General features: G+C 42.9%; 2 protein-coding genes across 3 annotated transcripts; one reads left to right on the top strand and one right to left on the bottom strand.

The window, feature by feature from the left end:
- Positions 1–3,865: 3,865 nt before the first annotated feature.
- On the bottom strand, positions 3,866–6,186 carry LOC130405338 (uncharacterized). 2 transcript variants are annotated; one of them, XM_056610397.1, is made up of 2 exons: positions 6,080–6,186; positions 3,866–5,720 (listed from the first exon to the last, which is right to left on the bottom strand). In XM_056610397.1, exon 2 carries the CDS (start codon positions 4,675–4,677, stop codon positions 4,018–4,020), a length of 660 nt encoding a protein of 219 aa, XP_056466372.1. In that variant the 5' UTR covers positions 4,678–5,720; positions 6,080–6,186; the 3' UTR covers positions 3,866–4,017. The 2 variants fall into 2 exon arrangements, with proteins under 2 accessions (XP_056466372.1, XP_056466373.1); XM_056610398.1 differs by lacking the exon at positions 6,080–6,186 and adding an exon at positions 5,930–5,946.
- Positions 6,187–6,952: 766 nt separating this feature from the next.
- On the top strand, positions 6,953–16,989 carry alkbh8 (alkB homolog 8, tRNA methyltransferase). Its single transcript, XM_056610862.1, has 12 exons — positions 6,953–7,104; positions 8,668–8,801; positions 9,028–9,128; positions 9,239–9,367; positions 9,473–9,568; positions 9,769–9,873; positions 10,223–10,293; positions 10,969–11,075; positions 11,589–11,749; positions 12,350–12,618; positions 13,926–14,075; positions 14,345–16,989. Exons 1-12 carry the CDS (start codon positions 6,970–6,972, stop codon positions 15,191–15,193), a joined length of 2,307 nt encoding a protein of 768 aa, XP_056466837.1. The 5' UTR covers positions 6,953–6,969; the 3' UTR covers positions 15,194–16,989.
- Positions 16,990–17,023: the final 34 nt, after the last annotated feature.

Here is a 17,023-nt window from a genome sequence, read left to right as displayed (position 1 = left end):
TGGTCATACTGGTACTTTCTTGTATTGTTGTTCTGTCTTGTCCCTTTGTTCTGTTCTATGTTCTATTTTTTATGCTCCAGCCTGCATGGAGAATACCATTCAAAATTCCTAGTACCTGTGTACATGGCGAAATAAAGAAAATTGAATTGAATTGAATTGAATTGAATTCTAATGAGGTTCTTCAAAAGGTTTCCATTCTAAGCGTATTCAGCCTCATTGTATAGGTTTTTAGGCTCGAGTTTGACCCAGGGTCGGGCTTTTTGTGTTAACCCATTTACTCCTAAAACGCCTATAAAAACCTATTTATAATAGATGTTCTTATCTCCTGAGGGTTTTTTGAAAAATACTAGGAATTGTTAACATATATGAAAACCTTAATATCTAAGCCTCTGTAGCACATAGAAACATGAAATAAATTGCATTTATAAGCTAAAAATATGCACCATTAGCACTAACATACCAACACATTTTTATAAAAAATCTCAAAAATCACAAATAACCTTTAATATAACAAATACAATTTTAAAACATGCCAACACAAAGACCAAGGCACCTTGGTATGAAAGAGAGGTGGGAAAGGAGTTGGGAGGGGTGGGGAAAGGACAGCCCCCTCAACCACTTTGTAGACCTATGCTGGATCTGGTAGTATCCATCTGGTCCAGAAGGTCTACTCCCTTTATGTGCTACTGATAGTCAGCAAGGCAGGCTGGCACGTGAACCTCCGCTTGGCGTTGACCATTCGCCTTCCTCGTCACTGACCCAAAAGCTGTCGGGTCATGGAAGTTTGACAGGACCAGGGACGTCCTTAGGGGGGGGTAAATTAGGATGATTCCAGGGGCGCAGCACTGACGGGGGCGCCCCAGAGGACACTGGTGGTATTATTAAAAAAAATAATGATAATTATAAAGTTATATTTTTCGGATTAAATCATCAAATTAAGGTGGTTTGTTTCCTTGTTTTGTTGTGGTTTGTTTCTCCATTTTTACAAAAATCATTAGAAAGTCTTCACCCTATTATCACCTTTTATCACCTATTATCACATCACATCTCTCATTTTTCATTATTTGGTACAGCCCAAGTCTTACGCTACTGCAGAGCAAAGTAGCAGCCAGGCAGATCGTTGTGAAGCAAGTGCAGACTGCTAGTGTCTTAAACTAGCAGTCTAAAGTCAGTTTGTGTGTATCCCGGTCGGTGAAATTAGTCAGGTTGTCAGGGAAGGAAAGAGAGGAAATAGGGAGAGGAAAGAGCTCAAAGCGGTCGACAGTTCGTCACCCAGTTTTTTTACCAAGAAAGGTATAGCCTTCCTCTACACTTTCCCAAAAACTTGATAAAAAGCCTAGCCTAGCAGCTACCGCTACTGTAGCTAAAATAATTACAGCCTGCACTTGATGATAAAACTGAAAAGATCGTTTGCATTACCATTCACATGATATCCATTAGCCTACCTATGTACAAAAAGCCTACATTATTTTTACAAGTCGAGCGGACTATTTAATATCTCCCATATGCAGGCATTGCCAAGCAACGTGGCCATAGCGTCTTCATAGGGTCAACGTCTTTCCTAGGGGTAAATTAAGTAAGGGATAATGTATAGAACGCCGGTCATTATCGAGAAAATAAGCCCTGACAGGGCGAACAGGACACTGACGCGCAGCGGAGGTGTCATGCTTCGCCATGAAGGGGCTTATTTTACGATAATGACCGGCAAAGTTCTATATATTATCCCGCTTATTACACGGATACTTACGGTGGCGCTGAGCATTCACCAAATAAAAAAAAGTTTCACAGCTAATGTAGCCGTTAGCACACTCAGGATCTCGTAATTACGAGATAATATCTCGTAATTACGAGAAAAGATCTTGTAATTACGAGATACGGATCTCGTAATTATGAGATAAGGATCTCGTAATCACGAGATAAAATATCATATTTACGACATAAGGATCTCGTTTACGAGAAAAGGATCACGCCTCTCATTCATCAATAACGTTGCTGTCTAGCTGCAGGCCGGCAAAGATGACGCTATCTGACGCTATCGTATTTAATCTCCTGCTCGGGTTGAGGCATTGGGTAATATTGATGTTCCTTAAAAGTGAGGAGGGCATTAATATAAGTATGTCAACATTGCGCAGACATCTGAAGTTATTGGCCGGCAAAGATGACGCTATCCGACGCTATCGTGCTTTATTTCCTGCTCGGGTTGAGGCATTGGGAAATATGGATGTTCCTTAAAAGTGAGGAGGGCATTAATATAAGTATGTCAACATTGCGCAGACATCTGAAGTCATTGGGACTGTTCAGGAGAAAAGCCCAGTCGGAGCTGCTACAAGTGGCTCTCTTCCTGCAGGAGCAGTTGAACCAGTACGGGATGCTTGTTCCATCATTTGATGTGCCAAAGCCCCTCGAATATTGCCGCGTTAATTGTTCAGTTGAACCCAGAATTGGAAATGTTGTTGTCGTGGTGGTTTAAAGGGCATGTGGCTGGCCCCTCACATTGCAGCTCTTAAAAGTTGAATACAGCAGTGCATTATGTGTTTAACTTTATACCATGCATTATTGTTCAGAAAACGTCTTACCTCAAGCTCTTTTCCAATTAATGAGCTAAATTGTTTTTATACAAATCAATAAAATATTGTTTTTGTGGGGAAATAGATTTTTTGTCCCACTGCCCACATTCGATTTTGTTTTAATATTGGCTGTGACAGTATGACACATAATTAATCCTACTTGACTGCAGCAGTTCTCATGGAGCGAGCGAAGTGTGTTTTGGACTCATGTGCTGCCACCTCTATCTCCTCGAACAGGTCGGGGTGTGCTCCGCCCACTGTCATTCCCAATGGACTCTCCCACAAGACGAGGTCCCCAACAACTTTAACCCTTTGTGGAGCAAGTCTTCCCTCGCGATGGCTGATGATCTTTTCCGGCTTCCTTAATTCCTCCAGCTTTACTTCTGGGAAGAACTTCTGCAAATTAATGAGCTAAATTGTTTTTATACAAATCAATAAAATATTGTTTTTGTGGGGAAATAGATTTTTTGTCCCACTGCCCACATTCGATTTTGTTTTAATATTGGCTGTGACAGTATGACACATAATTAATCCTACTTGACTGCAGCAGTTCTCATGGAGCGAGCGAAGTGTGTTTTGGACTCATGTGCTGCCACCTCTATCTCCTCGAACAGGTCGGGGTGTGCTCCGCCCACTGTCATTCCCAATGGACTCTCCCACAAGACGAGGTCCCCAACAACTTTAACCCTTTGTGGAGCAAGTCTTCCCTCGCGATGGCTGATGATCTTTTCCGGCTTCCTTAATTCCTCCAGCTTTACTTCTGGGAAGAACTTCTGCAACTTTTCCGGCTTGACAACTTTGTGCACCTTGGCAATCTCATGCAGGCCGTAACAGATCAGTTCATGAGCCTTCTCCGCCCCTTTGGGGGTCTTCACTCTGACTCTGAGAAGATATCTTTCTGTGTTCACCTCAATGGTCATTCCGCCTACACCATGCACAACCAGGGTTACTTCTTCACTCCGCAGCCTCAGCCTGTGTGCACCCCAATGGGTGACATAGTTTGTGTTTGAGGCAAGATCAACCAGAGCTCCAACCTTCTGCCCAGCATTAGCAGTTACCGCCATCAGCATCATAATGACAGGAAGCTCGCACAGGCCACTTTTCTTCAATAGCTGGGACTGATGGTTCTTCATGCCACCCTCTGTAGCTTTGTTTGTGAATGCCATTCTGCACCTTTCTGCTTGCACTGAGGACAGCTCAGCCAAGAATCCTTCCTGTTCGGCTGTCAGTTTGCTCTTTCCTCTGCCGTCTTTCCCACTTCTCTCCAAGTTTCCACTCTCGTATTCTCCTTTGGGGCAAATAAACTAATGGTCATCTGAGGAGTCTCCCTTCTTACAGTCTTTGTTCCTGCATAGGAAAGTGTCTCTTCAGTATCCATCATCTTCATGACATCCAAGACATTTTCTGCATGCTCCCAGCTTCTTTACAACAGCATTCTTCTCTTGAGGCTTCAGCCCTTTGAACTTTCTATAGAAGAAAATCTTGTCAATGAGCCTTTCATCACCACAGACAACACATCTTCCAGCCCTACTTTCTTTGTGGTTCTTGTAGAAGCATACTTTCTATCATATTTCTTCTCACATTCTGGTTTCTCCATCTTCTCCACACACCTTAGCTGGTCAAGTCTCTCTAGGATCTCTTCTTGATTCTTCAGGAACATCAGGAGCATGTCAAAGTGGTTGTCTGTGGTGACATTATTGCTAGAATTCACCATGAAGGCTAGCCAGAGTCTCTTTACAAAGTCGGTTAACTTGCTCTCAATGGATTTAATGACGAGAGGGTTCTTGATTGCTCCAGAGTTTCCCAGCTCTGTGAGGTCTGCTAGGGATTTTTCCACTGCTTGGATCAGGTCGATGACTCTCCTTGGCTGGCTTCCCCTTGCAGGGGGTATTCGCTCCAACTCCTCCAGGATTTCTATGGCAATGGTCGATTTATTTCCATACCGGTTGTCCATGACTCTGAACATATCCTCTGCAGTGTTGTAGGTTGACAGCCGGATATCCTTCCCAATCTTGTCATCCACGCTGTCCAGGAGTTGATTATTCTTGACTTTGGCTGAGCCAGACGGCTCTCCCTGTCTTTGAAGGCTCTTCCAGTCTTTCTTCTTCATCTGTGGTATTCTAATTTGCAGCCTGAGAAGATGGGCAGTGTGGTTGGTTTTATTCTGACAATTGGTTTTGCTGGCGGGGGATGTGCTCTAACTGCTTCAGGTCCTGAGGCTCCTGCAGCCAGCGCATCCTTTGACATCCTCCGTGCAGTGACAAACTCAGCCTTCCTCAGTTTAAGGTTGCCGTTCAAAGCTTTCAGGTCCTTGACCCTGCCATCTAGCTCCTCTCTTTCAGCCTTGGGGATCCACCGCTCTCAGGTTGACATAACTCTGGCAGCCTCATTGATCCTTTTCTCCAGTAGAACCAGGTGCACCTCATATGCATCCAGGTGAGTACTCTCCACAGGTAACTTCTCCGCCTGACCGCAGGCCTTCTCACCTTCAATGATTGCAGTTGTGATAGCATATCTTGGCCATATCTGGACCACAGGTTTGTTTGGACAATTCTTCTAATTTCTCCAAACCTTGCTTCTGCTTTGTTAGCGGTTCTCTCAATGTCTAGCTCCTCCTTCTCCTCGAGAACCGTGTCTTCCTCTTCTGACTCTTGAGACTCAGCCAAAAGCCCTGTCTTGTAATCATCATTCGCTTCAAGAATGATTTTCCGGCAGTATGAGAGCTCGGCGAACTCCTCCCTCAGCTCTGCTTTCACCATGCTGTCTGCCCCTTTGCTGAGGAAGTTGGCCTGTCTGGTGAAGGGGCTTTTCGCAGCGGTTCTCTCCTTCTTGAGCTGCTTCCCCGTCTTTCCCACGACATCTTCCGCCATCTTGACCTCACGGACCAGCACAGCTCTTTTATCCTGCGTCAACAGCTTTTCCTGGACTTCCAAGGCCTTATATCCTCTTCTCCAAGCTGCTCCGCTGGTTTTCAACTGTCAAGTTACCTGGGTTATGTTCTCATTTGTGCTTGCCCAACTTGAAATGGCACAATTAGACAGAGGACGCAGGACAGCTCAAATCCTTCTCCTTGATTTTATTGAACATGAATTGTTTTGAACATGAACAACAAGCATTCAGGATTGTGATTAGGATTAGAATTAGGTTGAAAACCTATTGATAAAGAGAAATTAAATCAGTTAGTTCTCAAATAAATCAAAATGCCTCATCAAACATTTAAATCAAATCCAATAAATCTGTTAGATATTATCATAAACAAATCCAAATAAACCGGTTCGAAATCATAAACAAATTTATATAATTACAATATCACTATGATATCTAATATCACTTTGTTATCTAATATCAATGGTTTTCCATACAATCATTTCCACCATGTGCGCCTCCACCAAACGTGCCCAAGACGCGTCGTCCCATGCGCTGTCACATGGAAGACATGAAAAACTGAAAAAAGTGCCAGAAACATGCGCATTATGCAAACTACACATTAGTTCAAAAAATAAATTACATACCAATACGTGCTCTCGTGTTCTCCCATGCACAACCCTTCATGGCCCGACCGGAAATCGCGGACCTTTATTGCCTCACCCGTGCTCACTCACCTCACGTGCTGTAATCAGGCAAGTGCCGCCCGGTGTGTTTACAAATCAAACACGTGTGATTTACGCATTTCACCTCCACGGCCACTAGAGGTCGTCATCCACGATACGATATTATATTTAAATCTAAATGCGACCTCTGTCTTTACAATGATAGTCACACCAACAGGTGTGCAGAGCCACCCGTTATCACACCTTTTCATGCTCATAGTCATGAAAATGACTCTATTCAGGGCCATCGGACTGCGGGTGTAAGGTGGACAGTTGTGGAGGGGCCAAAGGCAGAGGGAATTTAAAAATAAATATATATATATATATTATATATATATATTTATTTTTAAATTCCCTCTGCCTTTGATATATATAATATATATATATATATATCTTTAGAATTTGTCTGACTTTTTTCATGCTGCTGGACTGAACAACTCTCGCATGTGGGACTTGCTAGTCCATAATAACATTAATCTAATAGCCATTTAGCATAGCTTTGGGCTTGAAGGTTAAGCTTGGCGTGATTGGAGTTCCCACATCAATTTTTTCTGCATAATAATAATGTAATCAACATTCATATTATTAACAACTAAAGCCTACGACACTTTGGTAGCGGGATGCACGCATTCTCCAAAGCGCATCATTGGAGACCTTTCTGTGCACAGACACAGAACAAATAAGCGACCAAATGCACAACTATCTCCGTCAATAGGCTATCGTGCAAATGAAAGAAACGACGGCGCCTGTTATTGTAGAGCGGAACTTATAATCACGTTACGTTGCACCCGGACACAGATAACAGTAAGACCATGGAGCTCAGTGAGGCCAGCGTGAATGCTGTCAAAATGAGTAAAGAGCGGAAGAAACTCATCCGAAAACAAATGAAAGCATGCCATATTTTACTAAAACATGACGGTATTAAAACAGCATCGCACGTCACTAAGGTAAAAAATAATGATACGTACAAGTAAAACAAGAAGGCAGTAAACAGCAGTGTTGTAAAGACAGGAACCGCTCCATGGTTACTTAAAGTACTGAACTAAATCATAACCTTATGATATTCTTCAAGTGCTTTGTTTTTAATTAGTGTATGCTACCGGTATAGATTTCCCTGTAATAATATTAATAATTGATTGAATTTATATAGCGCTTTTCTAGACACTCAAAGACGCTATATAGTGAAGGGGGGACCTCTCTCACCACTGCATTACTATGAACCGCATTACAGTTTTTCTCAGTCGCTTTAGTACATTTCTCGTACAAATAGCAAAACACTATGGATTACCTGCAAAAGCTAGTCTCTTGCTCAAAATCCTTAGTTCATCTCTCAAAAGTAAATATCTGTGTCAATGTACATGTCAGTGCCACCAGAATGAACAGTCCTTGTGTCATTGTGTACGGATAATTCAGTCAAATATCTTTAACTGTCATTTTGTATATATGTGTACTCTTGAGGGATGTTCTGATGTAAACAATGGATAAAGTTTTGAAGACAATTATTGTAAGTGTCTCCCACACTAAGTTACACTTAGTGTGGGAGATGGATTGCAAGAGACTCACATTTTCGCTTTTACTGTTTGTAGCCTACTGTAATTTGTTGACAGACCATGTCATTGCGATACAGAATTAGAAATTTGAGCATAGGACAATCTCCTTAGTGTAAACTGTACATGCAGTGCTGTAGGAATTGCAGTGCAGTCTTCCTTCACCTGCTGACATTCCTGTCTGTTTGGCCACAAATTCTCATCCACATTACACAAATATCTTCATGAGATGCACCTTTCAGCTATTTCAGTAAACTGGTTGATCGTTGGTTGATCTTAGGCGTCATACATTTCCCTTCATTAGAGAAAGTCAAGATTCACCTGGGAGCAAATTACCGAGTCTGGTAATACAGATAAAAAAAGATTTAAAAAGTCTAATGGAAATGTATAGATAGATGGTTGACATATTATGACAACTTGTTCAACCATTTTGCATGTAAAGACTTATGCAATGAACTACCTAAATGTTGTGGGGCTGAGACTATTCAACAGATCCATTGTAATACATTTTGATCAACATGAAATAAGCGATTGATAATGTAGGAAAGAGCAGAGAATTGTACATAATCATTTGCATGGATGTACCAAAGCATTTGCAACTTGTACAAAGAAATGGGAAACCGCTTTTTTGATGTGCACAAGTGACACAATGATGTGAAGATTGAACAAGTAGTCTTGAGAATTTCAATACTGATCTGAGAAATGTAACAAAGCGACTGAGAAAAACGTATGCGTCTTTAAATAACTATAGATATTTGAAGACGTATTAATGCTGTTCGTTACTCTTTACAAGTAATTATCGGCTTATTCGGCTATGATATATTTTTTATGATAAGTAGTTGCATTAAAGTAGTATTTAATAGAAGCATTGATTGAAGAATTAATCCGTCTGTCCCATCATTTTGATTTCAAGACATTATTCATTCTGTAGAGAAGTTAAGGAGTTGTTGATGTCTTCTATAGAGTCTGGTGGTGGCTAACGGTGGGCTGGGGAATGGGGTGAGCCGAGAGCAGCTGTGTGCAGCCATGAAGGAGATGGGTGAGCTGGAGACCATTATCATGTCTCCTCATAAACCATATGCCTTTGCTACATACAGGTAGGACTAGTACTTGAATACTATTAGCAAAATCTCAACTATACCACATCTTTATGTATTTGGAAATATTCAGTTGTCATGTCAATCTTAAGATCATGGTCTTATTGTGATGATCTGTCCCTTTTCAGAATCAAGAGGTTCTGTTTCAGGGTATAGATGGCATGCTTTGATTTTAAATGGTAGTTAGTTCACTTGCTGTTGAGTGTTGCTTTTAATGTACATACAGTTCAGAGCAGAGTGCCCAGAAAGCTCATGGCCTTCTCAATGGACACCTGTTGCATTGTGGAGACAACAGTGTGACACTCTACCTCAGTTTTGTTGATTCAGGTAACAGTCTATTAACACTCATTCACTCACTTGTTTGGGTCATTGTTGACAATTCGTTTTTGCAAAAATGTGTTTTAAAAGGGTTGCACCTTGTGTTGTGATTTGAGCAGTACCCTGTGAGGCAGAGGAGCATGTGCCTCTCCCAGAAGGCCTCTCATTGGTCGAGGACTTCGTCTCTTCAGAGGAAGAGGCTTTGCTGTTGGCAGCTGTCGATTGGGTCACGTTTGATGATGACACAGGTAAGAGACAAGAATACTACCTATGTATCTTACCATAGATTTGTGTTTTTTATTTGTTCTTACCCTTTAAAAACATTGACCTTTACCTTTGTTTGTTATTTATAGCTCAGAAGGCTTTGAAACACAGACGAGTGAAGCATTACGGTTATGAGTTTCGCTACGACACAAACAATGTGGAGAAAGACAAACCTTTATCGGTCGGTAAGTTCTGCACTTCAAACCAACCAACAACCACATCTTCTTCCTATCAGCCTATCGCGATGTCATGTCATGTGACCTCCAGTCCAAACGGGAGGTAGTACTTATACTCATACAGTACATTTGCCACAATTAAAGGAAACGGTCAAGGAAGCTGGCATTCAATGCTCAGGAATATTAAGATGTATTTGTTTTATTGCTAGGCCTTCCTGATGAGTGTGTGCCTATACTGGAGAGATGTTTGAAGGACGGACACATCGGAGCCATGCCAGACCAACTGACTGTCAATCAATACCAGCCGGGACAAGGTGGGTACATAATATATACAATAAAATTATAGTTTATCTTTCTACAATTTCTAGCAATGTAGAAGCTATCTATTGCGATAAAAAAAATACTTATATATCCCTTTTTTTGCCACAAGATGGCACCAGAGTTTTACCTGGCCCACATTTGTTTTTTTCGTCAATGCTTATGTACTTGCATAGGTTTTAGTTTGGCGTAAAAAAAAAAAACAATTATGCTGACAGAAACACAAACTTGACCAAACTAAGAAAACCAAAAATTTAGTTGCATATAATCTAATGATTGTGTTCTCTTATCTTGTTGCATAATGGGGTTGAATAACATGCTAACTGTACACCTCGCTGCACATAGGTATCCCCCCTCACGTTGACACTCACTCAGCCTTTGAAGACACCATCCTCTCTCTGAGCCTTGGATCCAAGGTGTGATATCTGGGACATCTCTCTCAATCATAAAGTGTATTATTCGTTGTTCTTTTATCACCATCTTCTTGTGACGGTCTGTGTATACAAAACAAAAGCATCTTTGCTCAAATTAGTTTCCATCAACATTGAAATGGTGAATTAATAAGTCCTGCGGCACTGTGTGGTCAGCAGCATTGTCATCCGTCAGTCATTCATTCTGGATAACACGTATCAATCCAACGCTATCATATCATGTACCATATCAATACACCTCTTGTGGTCCCTAGTGAGAATACCATCAGATTAGGCTGCTCTCTCCATTCTTCACTCATCCTCTTTAAACTTCCAGGGCTACGGTTCCATAATCTGCAGTAGTGTGCAGAAGCTCATACAGTGATGCATTTCATTAGGAATTTAGGTCAAATTGATATGTGGATGGTAGATTCCATTATTCTAAAATATGAACATTTCCATGAGAAAAAAACAGTGAAATCGGTTGCTGCAGTCAATTATAACACAATCTACGAACACAATGACAAACACACACACACAAACATCCTTGTTATTCAGTATATATACCCCCCAATATGTAGGTATATGACAGTGCTTTTAGAAACGGTATCCTAATGATGGTCAATAGATATGGATGTTAACATTTTAAGTGTGTGTGTGTGTGTGTGGTTGTGGTCACAGACGGTGATGGAGTTCCGTCATCCAGACGGCCGCGTGGTGGCTGTGCTGTTGCCAGGGCGAAGCCTCCTGGTGATGAAGGGGGAGAGCCGCCACCTCTGGAGCCACGGGTCGGTTCAGTTCATTCATGTTTTTTCCCTTCTATCAGCTGTTATAGTAGATGTGTTAGTGACATCATGTGACGTCATACTAATTAGCATTAGTATGATGAGTCAAGGAAACACGTCATTCATCCCGGGAGGGAATTTATGGCGTGAGCTTGACAGTGCAAATCAAATGTGTACTTTTTTTTTTTTGCAGAATGAACCTCATAGAATTTACTGAGGTTAATTCATGCGTAACAGGGCAAATGGGCTATATAGATTAATGTAAAAAAATAAGTTATAATTTTTCCTTCCTTTATATCCTTAGTGTTAATTTATGTCTTGGAACGATTTCCACGTGCATTTCCTTTATATGGGCTATTCATTTATTTTTCAGTTACTTTGGACGTAGGCATCTACCACTTGATGCAATGCCTTGCCTGTAGGTCATTTCACATGCTTTTGTTTGGATTACCAGGTTTCATTTAGTATTTATATTCCAAGGTACTTACTCCTTCCCATCGCTCATACTCTCTCTAGGATCACGCCCAGGAAGTTTGACATGGTGCCTGCCTGCGACCCCGAACCCCCTGCAGCGATAACCCCTGACCTGGGAAATCCAGGCAATCTAACCCTGAGCAAGAGGGGCACCCGCACCTCGTTCACCTTCCGCAGGATCAGGCGATCGCCCTGCCAATGTGGTGAGATGCCTCCCCACCCACTCAGCCAATTGATTGTTTGTGCATATGTAAACAACAGCGGCATACACTGGCCTTCCATGGTAACAAAGCATAGACCCTGGTGAGAATAATCTATACTAACTGCTAAGTGAGGTAGTTCCCTGTGATGTGATCAATGACATCACTACATGATGTCTGTTTAGCCAGCTGTCTGAAGCTATGACTCTGTCTATTTGACCCCATATCCATGCATATCAACGAATGGTGACAAAGTGATGGAGAGTGTGTCCGTATCAAAGCCTCTAAGTAATTGAGAATATGTGTCTGTAAAGATGTTTCATCTCCTTCCATTGATTGGTAATTGGATAGGTGACTCAGTTTCCTTTTGGCTCATCAGGTTGTAACATCGGTCTCCAATATAGCTTCAGCAGCACAACTCTGCGTCCACGATTGTAGTTACTCCCCCCTGACTTCTAATATGTAAACGATTAGTATGTTATTGCAGTGGTCACAACTACCCTTTAATGGTTTGGTTGGTGCATCAATGTGATGCATCTTAACCATTCGTCAAGCGTGCTCTTCTTCGCGTCTGCTTACCGTTCATCCTTCCTCTCTCCTCAGCGTTTCCCTCCGCGTGTGACAGCCAGGGAGCTCCGTCCTCACTTCCCTCGGCCCCATCACTCCCGCGTTGCCAAGGCGATGCGGCCCGCCTGGAGGAGGAGTACGTGCACCGCGTGTACGACGCCATCGCCCCCCACTTCAGCGGCACGCGCCACTCGCCCTGGCCGCGAGTGTGTGACTTCCTGTCCTCCCTGGTGCCTGGCGCTGTGCTGGCCGACGTGGGCTGCGGAAACGGGAAGTACCTGGGAGTCAACCCGGAAGTAGTGGCGGTGGGTGTTTTCTGATGTTGGCAGGACAGGATGGTGGACAGTAGTGTGTTAGAATGCAGAGACGTTGGCTAATTCTTTAAAAAATATCTATATATTTGCAAGTTCACGTGCCAAAGTCTAAGGCGTCATAAATTGCTTTATGATAGAATTGCCTAACTGTACGTTCACACCAAAAGCTATGAAGCGTTTCGAGCGACAAACGCCAATTGACTTTCATTAGACATGCGCGATAAAGCGATAGGAGCAATAAAACGCTTGAGCGATAGCTTTAAAGCTGTAAAGCTGTAAATGAGAGTGGAAAACAGTTAAACTCTATGCAAATAGCTATCAGCGATTTAGCTGTAAATGACCCGACAACCAATCTGGATGTTTTGAGGAGCAAGATGGAACGTTCGAATGGTTCACGTGATGAGCGATAATAGCGATATTAATATTTTGGACAGCGTTGTGTTTTGAGCTATTCTGCGATTTTGCATCTTTTGGTGTGAACGTACCGTAAGAGAGTAGTAGGCTGATCATGGTACATTCTCAGCTGTCTTTTAGTCGAAAACCTGTGTCTGATTGACTCTGTGCCTGTTTGTTATGCGTGATTGATTTTGAGTGTGGATTAAAGGTGTGGGTAAATAGGTTAACGGTTCAGTGTGTAGAGTTGACCGGCATCTAGCGCATTGGATTTGGAAGAAGTGGAACATAACATGAATATCATATTGTGTGTACGTTTTAATGACTGTAAAATCCCATGAAAAGAAGAATTGTTGTATTTTCGTTTCATTAGAATAAGCCTTTTATGTCTACATAGTGAGCGGGTCCTCTCCTATGTTGCACTGCCATGTTTCTGCAGTGTCCCAGAACAGACAAAGGCCCTCACAAGCGCCCTCTGGTTGACTGGCGAATCCCTCCTCTAACTGGCACTTAATGTCCATACGGGCATCAGTAACGACAGCGGTTCTCCCTTCTGCAACGCTGTTGTTCCGCCGTAAAACATCTGGTTTGGCAGTTTCATGGGCTCCCCAATTTCGCAAAAAGAAAGGAAGTAGGAAATGGTTGGTGCCCTTTCTTGTCACCTCTCCTGGTGTACAGAGAGGATTCATGAACGCAAACATGTATTTACTACAGTGATGTAAAAATTATTCTTCCTTTATATGAGTATGGATTCAGTAAATTCAAAGAAAAAGTAACATTTGCATCTTTACTTACCAAAACACTATCCCCCATCTTTCCTGCCTTCTTCCTTCTCTTGTCATCCATCGCCAAAAATATTTCCTTAATGGTGCTCTCTATCTATTTGTCTGTCCATCTGTCTACAGTTGGGTTGTGACCGTAGCAGTGCCCTGGTCCACATCTGTGCAGAGAGGGGTTTTCAGGCGTTTGTGTCTGATGCCCTCAACGTCCCCATGCTCACTGCCTCATGTGATGCATGCATATCTATTGCTGTGATACACCATTTTTCCACACCGGTAAGCACACACACACACACACACACACACACACACACACACACACACACACACACACACACACACACACACACACACACACACACACACACACACACACACACACAGAGACAGTGTGACACTGCAAAAAAAAACTATTGCGTGACACTAAGAATAAACAATAGACACGCAAACTAAAGAAGTGAAATGAGTTTTTGTTCAAAGTACACACACAAAATAAACCTTAGCTGACATTATGAAATGGTATTGTGTGTGTGTGTGTTTTATAGGAGCGTCGCCTGGCTGCAGTCAGGGAACTGATGAGGCTGCTGAAGCCCGGAGGTCGGGCTCTCATCTATGTATGGGCTCTTGAACAGGAATACAACAAGCAGAGGTCAAAGTACCTCAAACACCAGAGCAGGGAACCTTCCGGAAGCCCAAACACTGCAGAGGGCCAATCAGAGGGCAGCGCATCACCCAAGAGGACTGTAAATAGCCACGGCGACGTAGGCATCACAAATGTTGACAGACTAGATACAGAGGTCAGTGGCCCCATAGATCAGAGGCCAGGCGAGGACCAGGTGCACCACGGGAAACTGAGTGTCCACACCAACCGCACCGCTTTCAACTCCCAGGACTTGCTGGTTCCCTGGCATCTGAAGGATGGGAAGGGCAAGGCGGGAAAGGGAAGGAAAGGAGGGAGAGAAGCTGGGAACCGTGACATGATAAGAGAAACGGCCTTGGCTGTTTCTAAAGATAACCCCTCGATCGCCGAAAATATCTTGCCTTCTATCGGGCCTGCTTCAGACTGCAAGACTGAACCAACTGATTCCAATCAACGGAGCACACACCCAGACTCAATGTCGGCTAAGGTTGCGACCCCTAATGCTTGTCTGGATTCCAGCCTGCCATCCTCAACAAAGGATACTGATCATGCATGCAAATCCTGTCCCGGTTTTGAAGCTGCTGCTACACCCGCTATCCCAGAGTCCAGTACGGCGGCAGCTGTATTCCACCGCTATTACCATGTCTTCCAGCAGGGAGAGATTGAGAAGGTGTGTTGTCAGGTAGATGGTGTCAGAGTTCAGACCAGCTACCATGACCAGGGCAACTGGTGTGTGATACTGGTGAAAGACTGAACAAATGAATACAAGAACCGCTGCCCAACAAACGTATGTTATAAACATATGCCCCCCCTACACACTCACACATAGAGCTTGGATAAAATGATGAGCCATGTGCCTCAGTTTTACATGGCGTATTAACTATTATTAATAATCCTCCTGCACATATGTGCCGATTGGTTGATTGATCCTAAACATGTTATTATGTTAAAATTACGTGAACCCCATATCTAATAAATTTTTAATTGTTCTCTGTTGTCTGCTGTATTGTAAGTATTTCATAAATTCTGCTTGGGTCACACGGGGCCAAGAGGCAGTTTCCATGGTGGGAGCCAAACTCCCTATATTTAGATCAGCAAGGAAGAGCAGACCTAGATAAATCAGTGTCAGCAAATAATTGTTGCCACGTGTTTTGATTTAGTGTGTTGCTCAGCGGAACTTTGGGTTTCCTGGAACATTTTGACAAATTGCAAGCTCTCAAAGATGAATTTAGTTCATTTTATTGTTTTAGTTCCCCCATTATGGAAGGCTTCCGAGGCAGCGAGACACTGGCTGAAATTGGGTTGTGCACCTCGTCTCGTCCAGCGTCTGCTATGCAACACAAGACAAATCAAACCCCTGATAGCCTGAATTGGACATCTTCCGGGACAATCTCGCCTCCTGCTCCGCCCCGTTAACAGAAAAAGAGACAGCGGTCGGTAACTCACAACAGCCTCCTTAGATCCGATTAAGATTCCTCTCCCCGTGTCCTCATGCAGTTCAATACCATGAATCCTTGGTCTACTTTGCTTCTGCTTCCTTCCCCCCGTCTTCCTATCTCGAGCTCACATCCTAGCCCAGCCTCCCACATTTGCTGTGGCTGAAATACATTCACCAGGTCATGTTTGGTGCCCACAGTCTGAGTCGGAGCGAAAGTGTCACGTTTGAGGGAGGGATGATTTGCTCAGGTTGGATAGGTGGGAAAAGTTGACAGATTTAGCTGAAAGTGTGGTCCAAATTATATTCAATTTATTGTAATTCCAGAAATGGACCAGAGTGCCCTACATTTTTGCAGGTGTAAAATAAAAACTATTTCACAATTTATTCTTTGTTTAATCAAGATTTATATCATGAGTATCAATACATTTAAGCATCGACACACATTTACCACAGTATTGTTGGATTATTTATTTTGTACCCTCTCTGACTCTCATCCTCCCTCACCCCCCTACATAACACCTTTACCCTGAGGGTTTTCTCCCAGACGATTTGAAAGACAATGAATTACAAGAAATTACATGTGGTTACTTCAAACCCACCTAGACCTACAGAGTCAAACATGCTGGGACGATGGCCAGAGACTGCTGAGATCCACCAGCAGACGTTTGGTGGTTGATAATGGTAAATTGTCTTGTGTGTGCGTGCATCCAAGCACACATGACTACACACAATGTAGTCATGTTCCCAAGATGGTCTACAAAAAGCGCATGCTGGATACTTTGCCCGTGCCCTTTTTATTTCATGCAGGCTGTATCCACATGTTATAAATCAACTCACAAAAGTGAAAATAAATGGTTGTCACATTGAGAAGTGTCTACTTTAAATTGGTTAAAAAATGTACGCGTTACATAACAATCCAGAAAACCCGCCGCCCCCCCCCCGTTTACTTGTATTTGGTTTACAGGCCAGTCTTTACCTCTCCAATATGGCGGCCACGTTGACGTCTTGCATCGAACGGCCGAAGCATTGCGGCGTCGCTGAATCAACGCCCCTCCTTCATGCCCGTTCTGTGAGCACTCAGAGACCTTCCTGCAGAAGTCGCAAGTAGTGGTAAATTATTTACGACACCTATGAAAACATATTTAC

This window comes from Gadus chalcogrammus, chromosome 16 (assembly GCF_026213295.1).
Source record: "Gadus chalcogrammus isolate NIFS_2021 chromosome 16, NIFS_Gcha_1.0, whole genome shotgun sequence".
Classification (NCBI taxonomy): Eukaryota; Metazoa; Chordata; class Actinopteri; order Gadiformes; family Gadidae; genus Gadus; species Gadus chalcogrammus.
This window is presented reverse-complemented; position numbering and strand designations above follow the sequence as displayed.